This window comes from Hemitrygon akajei, chromosome 4 (assembly GCF_048418815.1).
Source record: "Hemitrygon akajei chromosome 4, sHemAka1.3, whole genome shotgun sequence".
Classification (NCBI taxonomy): Eukaryota; Metazoa; Chordata; class Chondrichthyes; order Myliobatiformes; family Dasyatidae; genus Hemitrygon; species Hemitrygon akajei.
The window spans coordinates 139,049,894-139,068,586 of NC_133127.1; the positions used below are offsets into that span (position 1 = coordinate 139,049,894).

The window sequence follows — 18,693 nt, forward strand, 5'->3', positions numbered from 1 at the left end:
TTGTCGGGAGGTGAAATACAGCAGCAAGACTGTAACCATTGTGTTAATCTAGTTGCATCTTCCTTCCTCCCACCTTCTCTCCCCATTCCACATGAATCTTCTTGGCATTACACTTGAAAGTTAAAATATTCTCATTGGAAATTAATTCTATCTGGCCTTTGTGTCCTGATCTGAATGTAGTCCTGCTCCTAATCTAGTTAGTTTATGTCAATTTGCTGTAAGGAATGACATAAAAGGAACTTAAACTTGTTAGTGAACAACTCACACCTGGTCTATTGTATGAAAGCAATGCCTCTCATACAGTTGGTTGGCTCACGGACGATGCCACTGTCCTAAGGATCTCATTCAGTAATATCCCACACATTGCAAAAATTGGCCTCCAGCTACTTCCACCAGTGACCTGTCATCTGTAGTCACCCAAATATCAGATGTTTTTTCCATTGCTGACCATTAAACTTTATTTTGCTTAGTGCCATCTTCATGGGAATGCTGTGAAAGCAATAACAGATCTTCCATTCAATTGGTATAATTTAGTCAACCTTTAATTAAAGCTGTGTTCTGTTACGGATCACTTGTATACAGTAAAACTTCATTAATCTGACAAGTGGTGCTGGGTCAGCAGATTTTCTGAACCATCTGATATAATTTTGTCGATATTCCAATAAACTTTGAATTCACTTAACATCAACTTAACTCTTAAATTCACACTAACACAGTGAATGCGGTATGTGCAAGGAAGAGAGCCTAAGTTTTCAAAGAAGGGCAGCCAATATAACCAGGGTGAATTTAAAGGGAGCACAGGAACTGTGGCCCTGGCAAGCACAAGGGAGCTGGAGACCTGGGGCCCCCATGAACAGAAATCACAGACGTCTGAAGAGCCCAACGCCAGACCACCGGGATCTTCCAGTGATGGAACATGCCGAATGATGGGGGAGGGAAATGAGATCTTTGAACATGGTGGAGCTGACACCTATAGTCAAGGCAGAACGTGAAACTTACCAGTTCATTCATCTTTCAGTCCGCAAAACTGAACACTTGTATGGAATGTTTCTTTCTTTCAGGAATTAATGCTGCATCAAATCATGGCCCATTTAGACTCGATAAGAAAGGATATGGTTATTCTTGAGAAAAGTGAATTTTCAAGCCTGAGGATGGAAAATGAGGTATGATGTGACTTCAAATAGTACAGCATCACTCGTATACTATGAATTAAATACTAAATGAACTAAGACCAGGGTCTGGAAAGGTTTGCTTACCTTGCTTCATACTGTGTCCTGACACTACTGACTTTAGGTCTTGATGTGTAACCACAACAAGCTCCTAGATTATGGAACTGGCTTCTTTCAATGTTTAAAGACAGTCCTTGACATCATTTGGATGTGATTCTCTTTGTGGCTGAATATTTTTTTAAGAGGAGAGAGATAATTAAAGTGTTTCTTAGAATCTATGCACTTGATTCGGCTCTTATCAGGAAGAGGACAGTTTTTTTTAATTAAATGCCTTTATGATTTTTTATAATGTTTTAATATTTTCCCGTGCTTCTGTTGAGAAAATTTTAATATTTTGAATGTAGGACAGTCAGAAGGATTTAAAGAATGCAATATCTGGCAGATTAAAGCAGAGGTGTGCCTTTGCCACCTATCAAAGGATTTCTCAGCAGTTTCGCGTGAGGTCTTGTCCAGCTCACTGATTCGATCTGATTACATTGGATGGAACTCTGTCACTATTCAGAACTTCCCAATTGTCTCTAGGCTGTGCTCAGTGAACAGGGCAAGATCCGGTCAAGTACTTGCCGATTGAGATTCCGAGAGATTAGCAGGCAGTGGGCCCTGCTCAACAAAATATGGATCATTATTTAAATAAGACATGTGCTTTGATTACTCTTCAAGGAAATCTTCCTTGACATATTGGAACTCTCTTTTTTTCATTAGAAAATAAAAATTGAATTGGAACACTTGAAACAACAGCTAATGGTAAGTTACTGTTCGACTATTACAAGTACAGACCATGTTTTTCTGGTTTTGATTGCCAGTGTTCATTTCAATATTGGTTTTATAGGATGAAGTTAAGAAAATCAGAAATGATACAAAACTGGACATGAACTTGGAGAAAAGCAGAATTATGGACTCGGTAATATATTGTTGACACTAATGTTGGCTTGTAGCTATTTCATGTTTGTTTGCTGTCATTGCTTAAAAAGTTCCCTTTAATTTAATAGATCACCTTCCCATGTTTTACATGGGGAAAGTGTAGTATTGAGCTTCAACAAATTTGAGAGATGCAACAAAAACTAAAGGAGGGGGGAGTGTCATATGAGGAAAGAAAAGGGGGCAGAATAGAGGTAAACATTGATAAAGATTAGCTTTACTTGTCACATGTACTTTGAAACACGCAGTAATATGTGCTGTCTGCATCAAATCAAATTAGTGAGGATTGTGTTGAGCAGCCTGCAAGTGTCAGCACGCTTCTGGCGCCAAAATAACGTGCCCACAATTTACGAATCCTAGCCTACGTCTGTAGAATGTGTCAGTGGCTGTTCTTTCGCAATCACAAGACCCTGTTGGACATTTTTTTGCTGTAGACAGGCAGCGAGCCAGTCGTGTCACCTTGGTTGTAGTGAGGACGAGGCCTCAGTCCTCGGTCTTGTGTTGTGCCATGGTGTCCAGGCTCAGTTGGGGGTGGCCTGGCCTGCTGGTGCTGCCCTCAGTTGGTGGAGCGGTGGAATTACAGGCTGGTCTGCCGGGAACCATCAATTTACAGGGCTTGTCGCTCAGGGTCTTGAACTAAAAATGTATTTTCTCACATGACTATGTTCTTTTTATTTCCCTTTCTTTTTATTTTGAATGCTTGTGTACACTTTTGTACCTTGGCCCGGGAGGAAGGCTGTCTCATTCAGCGGTATCCAAGTATGGTTTGAATAAAACAATTAAAAATTGATTTGATTTTGACTTTTGTTTTGAAATCAGAGCACTGAGAGGAAGCCCACACAGTCACAAGGAGAACGTACAAACTCCTTATAGACAGCGGTGGGAATTGGAACCCAATCTTATAGCAGGTGCTGTAATAGCATTACGCTAACCACTACACCATTGTGCTGCCCCGCTCTTTCTTGCAGTCTTCCATCTTCATTAAAATGAACCAAGTAACGACTCTAACCCAGCATCCAGATTTTCAGATTAATGACAGTGATCAGCTTTCATACATTTGAAACTTCATATGGGCATTTGGTTATGCAGGGAAAGCCCAGCAACTCCAAATTAAGTTGTCATCGTCTTAGCAGAGAATTTAGGTGAAAATCGAGTTGCAATTGTGAGAGAAAAGCAATACAACTTGACAACCTTTCTTCAGAACACGGTAAACATAGAAATCGGAAGCTTCGAGTTGCAGAGGATGATGGGAATGCATATGATGTCATAGAAAGAGAGACTGATGCAAGTAGTTCTGGCTGAGAGGGAGTATTGGGGGTTTGTTGATCACAGATGATCACTGTAGAAAACATAAAAAGATGAATCAGAGGAGAAATATAAAGGGGCAGGAACGGACCATTTAGTCCCTGGAGCCTGTACAATCATTAAATATGATCCTGTATCTCAATACTATATTGCTCTTTTTATCCATAACCTATGATGTTTCTTGAGTCTAAAACTTATCTGTTTCCTTAAATATATGCAGCCTTCTGTGGAAGAAAATGTGCAATGTAGCTATACATCCCGTTGCACCTAACAGAGCAATGCCATCCTCTTTTGCTTCCCACTTCCCTGCGATGTGTTCTCTTTCACATACATCAACTCCTTTTTGACTCTTTAGCCACTTACCTACACCACAGGATCCTTTTCAGCAGGAAGGTATTCTGCAGCGTACGGTACAAAAGCAGGGCCCACAGCAGAAACCCAAGTGGTCATGGGAAAAACATGCAAACTTCACGTAAACAGCACTGGGGGTCAGCCTTTGAAACCGAGTCCCTGGAACTGGAAGGGAGCAACATGAACTGATGTACCAGTGTGCCTCTCCGCTTTTTTCTCTAATTCTTTTGTCTTTGATCACTGGCGCTGCCCCAGCAAGGTCCACTGTAAGATCGACCAGCAGAATCTGATGCTCTGACTAAACACAGAATAGCTCATAAAACCCCAAACGCATCCACTAGCCAACTTTGCAGTTTGTAATAGAACGGACCAGTTCTGGAGAAAGATCATCAGTCCACAATGTTAGCTAGTTGTACTCTCTTCACAGATGCTGCCTAACATCATGCATTCTCTTTTATTTCAGATTTCCACTAACTGTAATGTTTTATTTTAATCTCTGTGGTCTCCTTCTACTTTCACCCTCTTCAGACAAGCCCTCATCGCCCTCCCTCAGCAACATGTCACTTAATCTATTTTGGCTTCCGCCCTATCGCAGGCATTCACTTTCTTCTCTGGACATCTGCCCCTTCTCTGCAATTCACATATAGTACGTCCAGTTTCTAACTTTTCCTGACAAAAGGTAATTGACCTGCTGTGTTAATTCTATTTCTCTCTTCAGAGACGCCACTTGTCACAAGAGCGCAAGATAATAAAGAGTAGGCTGTCAGGCCTCTCAAACCTGTCCTGCTATATTGAATGATCATGGCCTCAAATGGTCTCTGTGCCAGTTCCCTATAATCTTCAATTGCTCACTCTTTCAAATATTAATTTATCTCTACCTTAAATATACCTAAGAATCTGGCCTCCAGCACTCTTAGGATGCAGATAATTCCAGAGATTCTCTATCTTTTGAGAGATGAAATTACAACATATTTTAGTTTTAAATAACTAACCCTTTGTTTTGTACCTATGTTTCCTTGCTCTTGACATCCCACTTGAAAGTGTCCATCAAGCTCCTTTGAGATCATGTAAGTTTGAATAAGGCTGCCCCTCATTCTTCTATACTCCAAGGATTCTACTGTAGATCCTACTGTCTTGTTTCTTTTGATAGGACAACCCTGTCATCCCAGAAATTAACCTGGTGAATCTTCTTTGGGCTGCCTCCAATGCTACTATAGTTTTCTTGTCAGTAATGACACCAAAACTTTATACAATACTTCAGGGTAGTCTCAACAACACGTTGCTCAATTTTATAAAACTTCCCTAATCTTTAACCTATTTGCAATAAAAACCAAGATGCCATTTGTCTTCTTAACTACTGATTGGATTTGTTCTCTGACTTCCTGTGATTTATGAACTAGAACATCTGAATCCCCCTGAGCCTCAATCGTTTGGAGTCTCTCTCAGTTTAGTTAATAATCTACCTTTCGATTTCCCCTTTACTGAAGTGTGCGACTTCACACATTACCACATAATCTCCATTTTACCAGGTTTTCACCCTTCACTCAATTCATCTGTATACTGTTGTGGAACCACACTGTCCCCATTACAAGGTGGCTTTCAACCTATTTCCATTTGATCAGCAAACTTGGAACCATTACATTTCATTCCATCCCCAGTAACGAATGCAAATCATAAACAAATAAGGGTCATGAACTGATCACTGGGTACTCCACTATTACATTCCTCCAGCTTGAAAAGGACTTGCTTATTCCAACTGTCTGCTTTCTTCATGCCAGCCAGTTTTCAATCCATGCTAACACACTTCCTCCTGCTGACTATTCTCAGTGTTATTTCAAATCTTCTTTTATATTTCCAGCATCTGGTGTTGACCAATAACAGATGAATGGTTTCGATATTGAATGTGAAAATATTTTCGAATGGAGACCAGTATATCTCAAATTTCCCCAAAATATAATAGCAACAACGATACTACGTCAACCGAGGTCCAGGCTCAAAATTAACTAAGGGTTCAATGTTTACAAATCGAAAAGGAGAGAATGTCAAAAATCAAATCTTATACTTATAATAAACATGTATGTGATCCCAAAAAAACCTACTTTATTTAGGCAACAGTTCGGTTGATCAGAATATTGCAGAATGACATAATATTCATGCATACAATATACTTAAATTATCACAATACATTGTGAGCAGTTATTTTGGCTGGGCAATATGTAACAGGTCATATTTATATCATGTAACACAGTTTTAGTGTTTAATGGATGGTGGAAAATCATTGCTAATTTACAAAGTGGACTTACAGGTGTTTTAGAAAGGTATCCAGTTGCCTACCAGTGGAAATATATAATAGAGCTATTTAACAATTATTTATTTAATTAATAGTTATTTAAAAGAATTGATCTAACAAATGTCAATCTGAAGGATTTTAATTTGAGGAAAAAAGTATAAATATATCACTCCTATATTCATCTTTTTTTCCCCCAATTAGTTTAGAGAGCAAGAGAAGCAGTTAATGACATCTAAAAATGAATTTACTGAAATGGTAAGTGCTTTTAAGAATATTACATGAAAAGTTACTTCTTTGAATATGAAGTGAAGACATCTGTCATAACTTAAAGATTGCTTTGGTGTGAATATGCCCACAGTTCTCATAACACCACATACTCCTCATTGTGTTTTGTTCATTAGGATAGGGAATATTTGCAGCAAATTAGAGCAGGTAGAAATCATAGAAACAGAAGGGGAGGGGGAAACGATTATAAAACCATCAACAAGCAACTATAAAAAATGGAAACACACGAAGACTGTGGGAGGAACTCGGCAGATCAGTCAGCATGTATGGAAGTGAATAAACAGTCGGCGTTTCAGTCCTAGACCCTTCATAAGGTCTCATCAAAACTGAACCCAACTAGAGGTGACAAATCAATTCAATTGGATGAAGAGTTTTCAGGAAGTATTTTCCACTCTAATGTGTTCCCCACATGGTAAATGTCCAGAAAATGCCACAGCTACAGCTTGATTGTTCATTAAACTCAAAAAAAAAGGGTTTAAACTGCAATCTCTGATATATAAGGTAATTGTTAATAGGTCAACTGTTCTTGAAAAGTGCAATCTTAAACTTTCAAAATTACTGAATTATTGATTTAAAAATCTTTCATTTTAACTACTTCCCATTCTTCCAATATAATCATCTCTTCCCATTTCTCTTACTGCACCCAATGTGTTTTTTCCATTAAATTTCTTGTTTGTTCCTGTCTTCAAGTTCTCGGATGCCATTGGTTAAGGGAACATATTTTATCTTGATTTGGTAGTTGTAGTGCACATGAGATCTACCAGAAGTTGCTGTTGTTCAAATGATAATTATGAACAAGACTACAAACGTTGGTTCCCTTGGCCACTGTTGGTTATTCATTATTTCCTACATATTGAGCACAGCAGAGATGATAATAAACGAGAGAATCCAGTTGCTCTCTGACATTCAGTGGAATTGCTGTCACTGAATACCATAGTATCAATATCCAGGATAGTGGTGTGGTGGGGAATGTACCATTGAGCAGAAATTGAACTTGAATAGCCATTTAAAATGTAGCAACAAGAGGAGGTCAGAGCCTGGGAATCCTGCACTGAGTATTTTGCCTCCCAAGATACCCAAAGCACGTCCACCACCTGCAAGTCTCAGGTCAGTGATGGGATACTCTCCACTTCCCTGGATAAATGCATCTTCAACGGCACAAGGAGTTTGGCACCAAGCAGGGCATAGACGCCCATCTGATAGGTACCCACCCGCAATCAGAATCAGTTTGATTATCACTGGCATGTGTCGTGAAATTTGTTAACTTAGCAGCAGCAGTTCAATGAAATGCATAAGATAGAAGAAAATAATAATAAATAAGTAAATCAATTACAGTGTATATATATATATATATATATATATATATATATATAGAATAGATTTAAAATCATGCAAAAAGAAATAATATATATTTAAAAAGCGAGGTAGTGTTCGAGGGTTCAATGTCCATTTAGGAATCGGATAGCAGAGGGGAAGAAGCTGTTCCTGAATCGTTGAGTGTGTGCCTTCAGGCTCCTGTACCGCCTACCTGATGGTAACAGTGAGGAAAGGGCATTCCCTGGGTCCTGACGTTCCTTAATAATGGACGCTGCCTTTCTCAGACACCACTCCTTGAAGATGTCCTGGGTACTTTGTAGGCTAATACCCAAGATGGAACTGACTGAATTTACAACCTCCTGCAGCTTCTTTCGGTCCTGTGCAGTAGCGACCCCCCATACCAGACATTGATGCAGCCTGTCAGAATACTCTCCACGGTACATCTATAGAAGTTTTGAGTGTATTTGTTGACATACTAAATCTCTTCAAGCTCCTAATGAAGTATAGTCGCTGACTTGCCTTCTTTATAACTGCATCGATATGTTGAGACCAGGTTAGGTCCTCAGTGATCTTGACACCTAGGAACTTGAAACTGTTCACTCTCTCCACTTCTGATCCCTCTGTGAGGACTGGCATGTGTTCCTTCGTCTTACCCTTCCTGAAGTCCACAATCAGCTCTTTCATCTTACTGACATGGAGTGCCAGGTTGTTGTTGCTGTGGCACCACTCCACCAGTTGGCATATCTCACTCTTGTACGCCCTCTCGTCACCACCTGAGATTCTACCAACAATGGTTGTATCATCAGCAAATTTCTAGATGGTATTTGAGCTCTGCCTAGCCACACAGTCATGTGTATATAGAGAGTAGAGCAGTAGGCTAAGCACACACTCCTGAGATGCGCCAGTGTTGATCGTCAGCAAGGAGGAGATGTTACCACCAATCCGCACAGATTGTGGTCTTCCAGTTAGGAAGTCGATCCATTTGCAGAGGGAGGTACGAAGACCCAGGTTCTGTAACTTCTCAATCAGGATTGTGGGAACGATGGTATTACATCCTGAGCTATACTTGATGAACAGCATCCTGACACACATGTTTGTGTTGTCCAGGTGGTCTAAAGCTGTGCAAAAAGCCATTGAGATTGCTACCATTGACCTATTGTGGCAATAAGCAAATTGCAATGGGTCCAGGTCCTTGCTGAGGCAGGAGTTCAGTCTGGTCATGACCAACCTCTCAAAGCATTTCATCACTGTTGATGTGAGTGCTACTGGGCGATAGTCATTAAGGCAGCTCACATTATTCTTCTTCTTAGGCACTAGTATAATTATTGCCTTTTTGAAGCAAGTGGGAACTTCCGCCTGTAGTGGTGAGAGGTTGAAAATGTCCTTGAGTACTCCCTCAAGTTGGTTGGCACAGGTTTTCAGAGCCTTACCAGGTACTCCATCGGGACATTCCACCTTGTGAGGGTTCACTCTCTTTAAAGACAGCCTAACATCAGCCTCTGAGACAAAGATCACAGGGTCATCAGGTTCAGCAGGGATCTTCATAGCTGTAGTTATATTCTCTCTTTCAAAGCGGGCATAGAAGGCATTGAGTTCATCTGGTAGTGAAGCAATCCTGCCATTCATGCTATTGGGTTTCGCTTTGTAGGAAGTAATATCCTGCAAACCCTGCCAGAGTTGTCATACATACGATGTTGCCTCCAATCTCATTCGAAATTGTCTCTTCGCCCTTGAAATATACCCTCCACAAATCATACCTGGTTTCCTGATACAGGCCGGGGTCACCAGACTTGAATGCCACAGATCTAGCCTTCAGCAGACAACGTACCTCCTGGTTCATCCACAGCTTTTGTTTTGGGAATGTGCAGTAAGTCTTTGTAGGAGCACAGTCGTCCACACAGGTTTTAATGAAGTCGGTAACAACTGCAGCATACATCCAGGTTCGAAGATGAGTCCTTGAATACAGTCCAGTCCACCAATTCAAAGCAGTCCTGTAGGCACTCCTGGTCCATACCTCTTGGTCCTCACTACTGGTGCTGCGGTTTTCAGTCTCTGCCTATACTCAGGGAGTAGAAGTACAGCCAGGTGATCAGACTTCCCAAAGTGAGGGTGTGGAATAGCACGGTAGGCATTCTTGATGGTGGTGTAGCAATGGTCCAATGTGTTGTTTCCTCTGGTATTGCAAGTAATCTGTTGATGGTAATTGCTTAGTGATTTTTTTTTTCAGACTGGCCTGGTTAAAATCCCCCTAAACGATGGTGAAAGTGTTAGGGTGTGCTGTTTCATGCATGTTGATCCCATTGCTCAGATCATCTAAAGCTTGCTTGACATTGGCCTGAGGTGGAATATATACTGCTACCAAACTGATCCCAGAAATCTCCCGCAGTAGGTTAAAAGGACGGCTCTTAACTGCTAGATATTCCAGGTCTGGTGAGCAGACCTGGAAGAGCACTGATATATTTGTGCACCAAGAAGTGTTGATCATGAGGCATACTCCTCCACCTCTGCTTTTGAGAGACTCTGTAGATCTATCCTGACGTCGTATAGTAAACCTTTCGATCTGAATCACTGCATCCGGTACAGAAGGGATTAACCAGGATTCCGTGAAAGAGAGGACACACGTGGTCCTAATGTTCCTCTGATTCAGCCCCCTAGCTCTCATCACTCCTTCACTGACACAATAGCAGCAGTTTGCACCATCCATAGGATGTACTGCAGTGAATCACCAAGACTTCTTAAACTGTACCTTCTACGATCTCTGGAAGGACAAGGGCAACAAAAGTATGGGAACACCTGCAAGCTGTACCTCATACTTACCAGGAAATGTATCAGTGTTCCTTTCAGCTGCGCTGGGTTGGAATACTTGCTCTCTCTGGCACGCTCTCACAGCTCAAGAAATACAGAAATTCAAGAAGGCAGCTTCCAAAGCCTTTTCGAGGGTAATTAGGGATGGGCAATTAAATGCTGGCTTAGCCTACAAAGCTCACAATCCCTTCAATGAACAGGAAGAAAATACAATTGGGTCTGTAAATCAAATAAAACCTAAGGAGTACATATATTTATTCCAATAAAATAATTAAGGAATCAAAATTAAAGTTAGATTTCTCTAACTTCCCTTAATGCCCCTCCTCCCCTTCTTACCCCATCCCTTATTTATTCCCCCCCTTTTTCTTTTCTCTCTCTTTTTTCTCTCTCTGCCCCTCTCACAATCACTCCTTGTCTGTTCTCCATCTCCCTCTGGTGCTCCCCTCCCCCTTTCTTTCTCTCTAGGCCTCCCTTCCCATGATCCTTTCCCTTCTCCAGCTCTGTATCCGTTTTGCCACTCAACTTCCCAGCTCTTAGCTTCATCCCTCCCCCTCCTGCCTTCTCCTATCATTTTGGATTTCCCCCTGCCCCTCCCACTTTCAAATCTCTTACTATCTCTTCTTTCAGTTAGTCCTGACAAAGGGTCTCGGCCCGAAACGTCGACTTTGCTTCTCCCTATAGATGCTGCCTGGCCTGCTGCGTTCCACCAGCATTTTGTGTGTGTTGCTTGAACTTACAGCATCTGCAGATTTCCTCGTGTTTGTGAAAATTAAATTTTGGGTTGGGGGAGTCTGGAATGTAGAGGGAATTGGACTGGAGGAATGGAAGTGAAATATTAATTATTTTATTGTTTTAATAAAATTACCAATAAAAAGTAATGAAAATACAAAAAATTACAGTTAATATAGTTTAATATTTAATGTGTTTTCTTGTGGGCATACACAATAACAAGAAACGCAATAGAATCAAATCAGATTGTACGCAACATGATGGACAAACAACAAATTTGCAAAAAGCAACAAATTGTGCAACTAGAAAAGAGAAAAAAAATAATAAATATGTAAATAAGGAGTAAATATTAAGAACCTGAGATAAAGAGTCCTTGTAAGTGAGTCCATAGATTTTGGTAACAGTTCAGTGATGGAGTAAGTGAAGGTATCCCTTCTGGTTCCAGAGCCTGATGGTATGGGTCCTGAGGCTCCTGTACCTTCTTCCTGATGACAGTAACGAGAAGAGGACATTACTGGATGGATGGATGTCTTTGATGATTGAGGCTGCTTTCCTGCAATAATGTTCATTGAATTGACTTTATTTCTTACATCCTTCACATATGTGAGGACTAAAAATCTTTACGTTACGTCTCTGTCTAAATGTGCAATGTGCAATTATAGTAATTTATAATAAATATGGCAGTGTAACATAGAAATACAGTTAAATCAGTATGAGTTAATCAGTCTGATGGCCTAGTGGAAGAAGCTGTCCTGGAGCCTGTCGGTCCTGGCTTTTAAGCTGTGGTACCACTTCCCGGATGGTAGTAGTTGAAACAGTTTGTGGTTGGGGTGACGTGGGTCCCCAATGATCCTTCTGGCGTTTTTTTCACACCTGTCTTTGTAAATGTCCTGAATCATGGGAAGTTCACATCTACAGATGCACGGAGACCACTCTCTGCAGAGTCCTGCAATTAAGGGAGGTACAATTCCCATACCAGGCAGTGATGCAGCCAGTCAGGATGCTCTCAATTGTGTCCCTATAGAAAGTTCTTAGGATTTGGGGGCCCACCAAACACCACACTCAACTGTATGAGGTGAAAGAGGCGCTGTTGTGCCTTTTTCACCACACAGCTGATGTGTACAGACCACGTGAGGTCCTCGGTGATGTGGTTGCCAAGGAACTTAAGGCTGTTCACCCTCTCAACCCCAGATCCATTGATGTCAATAGGGGTTAGCCTGTCTCCATTCCTCCTGTAATCCACAACCAGCTCCTTTGTTTTTGCAACATTGAGGGAGAGGTTGTTTTCTTGGCACCACTGTGTCAGAGAGATGACTTTTTCCCTGTAGGCCACCTCACTATTGTTTGAGATTAGGCCAATCAATGTAGTGTCATTGGCAAATTTAATTAGCAGATTAGAGCTGTGGGTGGCAACACAGTCATGGGTATACAGGGAGTAAAGAAGGGGACTTAGTACACGGCCCTGAGGGGCCCCTGTGTTAAGAGTCAGAGGGGTGGAGTTGAGGGAGCCCACTCTTACCACCTGCCAGCAATCTGACAGGAAGTCCAGAATCCAGCTGCACAAGGCAGGGTCAAGCCAAGATCTCTGAGCTTCTTGTCAAGCCTGGATGGAATTATGGTGTTGAATGCTGAACTGTAGTCCAAGAATAGCATTCTCACATAAGCATCCTTCTTCTCATGTGTAAGGGTGGTGTGTAGAGCTGTGGCTGTTTCATCGTCTGTCGATTGGTTGTATCAGTAGGTGAATTGCAGGGAGTCCAGTGTGGGTGGTAGCGTGCTGCAGATGTAGTCCTTGACCAGCCTCTCAAAGCATTTGCTTATTATTGAGGTGAATGCGACAGGACACCAGTCGTTCAGACACTTTACCTTGGTCTTTTTAGGTAGAGGAACAATGGTGGATGTTTTGAAGCAGGAGGGCACTCTACACTGGGAGAGGGAGAGATTAAAAATGTCTGTAAACACACCTGAGTACTCGCTCTGGGATGTCGTCTGGTCCTGCAGCCTTGTGACTGTCCACTCGTTGGAAACATCTGCGTACCTCAGCCTCAGAGATGGCCAGATTGCAAGTTGTAGCGGTGGCTTTCCTCGGAGGCTCAGAGTTAGCGGCACTGAACCGAGCATAAAAGCGATTGAGCTCATCCAGTAGAGAGGCCGCGATGTTGGCGGCCCCACAACGTTTGGCTTTGAAGTCTGCAATGGTGTGCAACCCTCGCCAGAAGTCATGTGTACTATCCGTTGTAGATGTGCTCAGTGGTGGGGAGGGCCTTACCTGTGATAGACAGGGCCATAACCACTAGATTTTGTAGGATTTTCCATTCAAGGTCATTGGTGCTCCTGTACTAGCCCATGATGCAACTAGTCAATATACTCTCCACCACACATCTATCAAAGTTTATCAAGCTTTTAGATGTCATGCCAAAGCTTAGAAACATAGAAAACCTACAGCACAATACAAGCCCTTTAGCCCACAATGCTGTGCTGAACATGAACTTACTTTAGAAATTATGTCAGGTTACCCATAGCCCTCTATTTTCTAAGCTCCACATACCTATCCAAGAGTCTCTTAAAAACCCTATTGTATCTACCTCCACCACAGTCGCTGGCAGCCCTTTCCACGCACTCACCACGCTCTGTGTAAAATAAAAACCCTGACATCTCCTCTGTACCTATTTCCAAGCACCTTAAAACTGTGCCCAATTGTGTTAGCCATTTCAGCCCTGGGAAGAAGCCTCTGTCTATGATCAATGCCTCTCAATCTTCGCAAACTTCGAAGCAAGTAGAAGCCCTGCCATGCTTTCTTTGTAATAGCACTAGGAGTTGAACCCAGGACAGATTGTCAGATATGATAACACTGAGGAATTTAAAGATACTGACACTCTCTACCTCTGATCCCACGATGAGGACTGGCTCATGGACCTCCATTTTCCTCCCCCTTTAGCCAATAATCAGCTCTTTGGTCTTGCTAACATTGAGTGAGAGGTAGTTGTTGTGGTACCACTCAGGCAGATTTTCAATCTCCCTCTATGCTGATTTGCCACCACCTTTGATTCAGTCAACGACAGTGGTATCATCAGCAAACTTGTGGCATTAAAGCTGTGCTTAGCCTCACAGTCACAAGAATAAGGTGAGTCGAGTAGCAGCCTTGTTGTGCATCTGTGCAAATGGAGACTGTGGAGGCGATGCTGTTGCCAATCCAAACTGACTGGGGTCTGCAAGTGAGGAAATCGAAGATCCAATTGCACAGGGAGGTATTGAGGCCAAGGTCTTGGTAGTTATTGATTAGTCTTGAGTCACGATGGTATTGAATGCCTAGCCATAGTCCATAAAGAGCATCCTGATGTATACATCTTTGCTATCCAGATGTTCCAGGGTTGAGTGAAGATCCAAGGAGATGGCATCAGGTATGAATCTATTGTTCCAATAGACAAATTGGAACAGATCTAAGTTGCTTCTCTGGCTGGAGGTGATATCTTTCATCTCCAACCTCTCATCACTGTGGACATAAGTGCTACTGGACGATAGTTATTGGTACGTATTACCACGTTCTACTTGGGCACCCGGATAATTGAAGCCTGCATAAAGCAGGTGGGTCCCTCCGACTGCCGAGGTGAGAGCTTAGAGATATCCATTGTAATATAGAACCTGCCATTGCTAATAGCAGAGGCTTACATGACTACAGGCAATTACCCCATTGGTCATGTAAGCCTCTGCTATTAGCAATGCAGGTAATGACCAAATAATTGGTTTTCCAATAGTTGCTTACTGTTACCAAGTCCTCCTCAAGGAACATGGGAAATTAATCTCCTTGGAATACAATAGTATTGCAATCTGTAGATTGATTTCTGGTGTGTTTTTTTTTATTTTGCAGAATTCAGACACGGACCGTGCAATAACTGAAACAAACAAAAAAATTGACACAGATGTGGCTTCACTTAAGACCATGTTGGAATCTCTTAAACTGGAAACAATGAGATATCTTGCAGGTAGGATTATGGAAATGGTTAAATATATGATCCCTATCCTGTATTTCATTTGGGAGAAGGACAGGGGGAGAGGATGATAAGAGAGAGATTAAGAGATTTGCTTTTGTTGTCAAATGTATATCGAAACTTACAGTGAATTGCATCATTTACATCAAATCAAATTAGTGCGGATTGTGCTGAGAAGCCAGCAGGAGCCGTGCTATGTTTGATATAATTGTAGCATTCTGGCAAGGGGCCAAAATGGGCACTACATTGTGTAACTAGCTTGGACAGTTTGGCATTTTGCTTGCATAGCATAACATCTGTGCAATCCTCATTTTTTAACATCGGTACAACAAGCCTTTTCAGAGTGATTTTCATTTTTACATATTTCTTGCTGCTGGTATATTCAGGCTCTTGTGGAGCCTGATACTGCACAGCCCCATTAAGAAAGCACAAACTTTCCTGTAACTATTCCTCAAGTTTTTAGAAATGTTTTGCAACTAAATAAATTATATTTAAAGTGATGTGGTGCACTAAAGCTACTTAGATTTTTGAGAGTGCCATCTGATTATTTTAATAACCCATGAGTTCCAGTATTAACTGATAAATTTCCAGCTGAAAATCAAGGAACCAGTATTAACTTTGTGCAAAGGTACCTAATTTAGCATTCTTAATGTTTAATTGTAATAGAATTTCTTCAAAATGTGTTGGTGTTTATGCATGATATTTGCCAGAAGTGTTTACATGACCTTTCAAACATTTCTGGCTGATCCATTCGATTGATTGATCTGTTTGGTGGACTCTGCACTGGGGACACCGAAGTTCTATACATAAAGTTTGTATGGATTTGTAGTAATTAATGTTCAAAGGTTTTGATGTGCTTTTATTTGGTCCTTGGAAACAGTATAACTGGGGGAAAGATACTGCACCTTTGGCAATTCTTTTACAAAAAAAAAAAAATTGCAGGATGCAAATCCAGGGTTTGGGACTGCAGTTGTATCTAAATAAATGTTAAGTAGAATTTGCATAAGGACCAGAGCTCACATTTTCTGACAACTCATCCCAAAATATTAATAGTTGAGGCTGCAATCTTCCATCTGCTCCTATGAATTTGTCCTGGGTGGAAAGGGTGGGTGAAGGTCAGGTCAGAGATAAGAAGAATTAATGTTGTGTAGAGCAGGAAATAACCATGCCTATGTGGCATCATATTTACATATTAAAATATTGTCCTTCAACAATGGAATATAGAACAAACATAGGAACATAGAGTCAGTAAAAGGAATGACATTTGTCTAGTGCAGGGCTTGTCCCTGGGCCACTGAGACAATTAATTGTATTATAAATTACATTTAGCCATCCATATTGTTGCCCATTTCCTTCAAAACAGTAAGATTTTTAAAATCTTTATCGTATTGTTAAATATTTCTGAAAGGTCACCACTGGCACCACATGCCCCATTCCCGCTTCTTCTAGACTATAAGGATTACATTTCTAGAATGGTTTGTCTTTTTCTACTTGGAATCCATTATATAATCTCTATTTTCTTGTTTATGATGAAAGTGAATTTATGAAGAACACCCTGGTTTTGTTTGGTCCTTCTCTCCAAGAGTGTTACCCTCAATCATTCCAGCGATTACTTACCATTTCAATTGTCATCATAAGCATTTATAGCATGAAATTGACTCTTCTGGGGAAAACTAGCAAGCTCCTGCAATTCTCTTGTTGCTCAGCAGATGCTTTGCAGCTTGCGAGAAATAGAAAATTTCTTACCCCTTGCTGGCTAATTACAAGAAAACCATATCACTGAAACAAACCATTTTTACAATGTGTCGGTGGTCTTCTTCCACGATTATCATTTTTATCTGAAAACGATAAATTGGGAAAACATGCACAATTAGTAATTATCATCAGTGCTACACTTTATGTGACAGCTTGAAGTTTTTGAGTTAAATGATTAAGTGACAGACATATAATACATTATTCCCGAAACTAGAACTGCCGCTTTTAGCCCTAGATTGCCTATTTGTCTTTGTCATCCCAATTGATCCAAACATTACCGGTGAATCACTGGCTTTCTGAGAAAGGAGCAATTCCTTTCCTCTGACTTCCTGGTCAAGCTCCAGGGCTCGTGATGGCCAAAACGTTTTATTTTAACGGGGCATAAAAACAAACTGCTGGAGGTATATAGTAGATCAGGCACCAACTGGATGAAGGGGCTAGATACAAAATGTTGAATGTTCATTTCCCTCCACAGATGCTGCCTGACTCGCTGATTTCCTCTAGCAGTTTGTGTTTTGCTCCCGATTCCAGTTTCTGCAGTCTCTTGTACCTTTCTATCCTAAAGGGGAAAGTGGTTCTAATCTTGTAGTAATGATATAATCGTGGTCGCACACTACATGTGGGCTATACATTTAACCAATATCCCATTACTTTGTTATTTGTCCAGTTTCTATTCTGATACAGGGATTATCCATTAGTAATGATTATCAGTTAGGCACAGAGAGAATCTGTATTTACTGCAAGTACCGTTGTGGACTTAGTTCACAAGCATGTGAATTTACACAACCCAATACCTGCATGTGCACCTACTGAGTTTCCCTGAACAGTCAAGGAATAGAAAAGTAACACCCAGGAAAGGGGTCTGAATTGGCCAGGTGTTCCTCATGTTCCCAATCTAATCTCCATGTGTCCAGGGGATACTCCACATCTGCAGTGGTTGCTGATTTATGTTCAAAACCTCTGCTTTTGTACTCTTTCCTTACCATTTCAAATGTCACATTGGCTGTAGGTTATCAGAATGACCTATTTCACCATCTTATTGGCTGTGGTCCAAGCCAGCATCCATTTATTCCCCTCTTCCGCAAATAACAACTGATAATTTATGGCTCTTTATTCTAAATCAGTTACCAAACCAGTAACCAGTTTGACTCACTCAGGGGAGACACAGACCCCGCCTTTCATAAACCTGCATGTATTATCATACCAAAGAAAACCTCAGAAATAACTTGTTATTTGGAAATGATCTTTAGTCCAACAGATTACCTGGCGCATCATTATATCTACTTTAAATCACTGATTCAGCTGAACAAAACCAGTTCACAAAATGGAGGATACAGAGCAGCTTCACAAAACAGCAGTCTCCATTCCTTTGACCTCATGGCAAAATCAAAGACAACTGGTCTTTCTACTTCCACTGTCCTTGATTCAATAGGTACATTTAATGTCAGAGAAATGTATACAATATACATCCTGAAATTCTTTTTCTTTGCAAGCATCTCCAAAAACGAGTGCCCCAAAGAATGAATGACAGTTAAATGTTAGAACCCCAAAGCCCCCCCCCAGCTCCCCTCTCCCACGCATAAGCAGCAGCAAAGTGACAACCCCATCCCACCAGCAAAAAGGCGTTGGCACCCCCCACCGAGCACTCAAGCGAGCAGCAAACCATCAATAAAGACACAGACTTGTGGTACCCCCAAGACTACTCATTCACCCGGTAATT

General features: G+C 41.2%; 1 protein-coding gene across 3 annotated transcripts in view; it reads left to right on the forward strand.

Annotated features, from left to right (window-relative positions):
• ccdc90b (coiled-coil domain containing 90B) overlaps positions 1-18,693 on the forward strand; it is a 43,115-nt gene that overhangs the window by 19,985 nt on the left and 4,437 nt on the right. The window contains exons 4-8 of one of the 3 annotated variants that reach the window (XM_073043444.1): positions 1,062-1,163; positions 1,932-1,973; positions 2,059-2,130; positions 6,295-6,348; positions 15,098-15,212. In XM_073043444.1, coding sequence (XP_072899545.1) covers positions 1,062-1,163; positions 1,932-1,973; positions 2,059-2,130; positions 6,295-6,348; positions 15,098-15,212 — 385 coding nt within the window. The remainder of the gene's footprint in view (positions 1-1,061; positions 1,164-1,931; positions 1,974-2,058; positions 2,131-6,294; positions 6,349-15,097; positions 15,213-18,693) is intronic. The other 2 variants (XM_073043445.1, XM_073043446.1) reach the window with 2 other exon arrangements.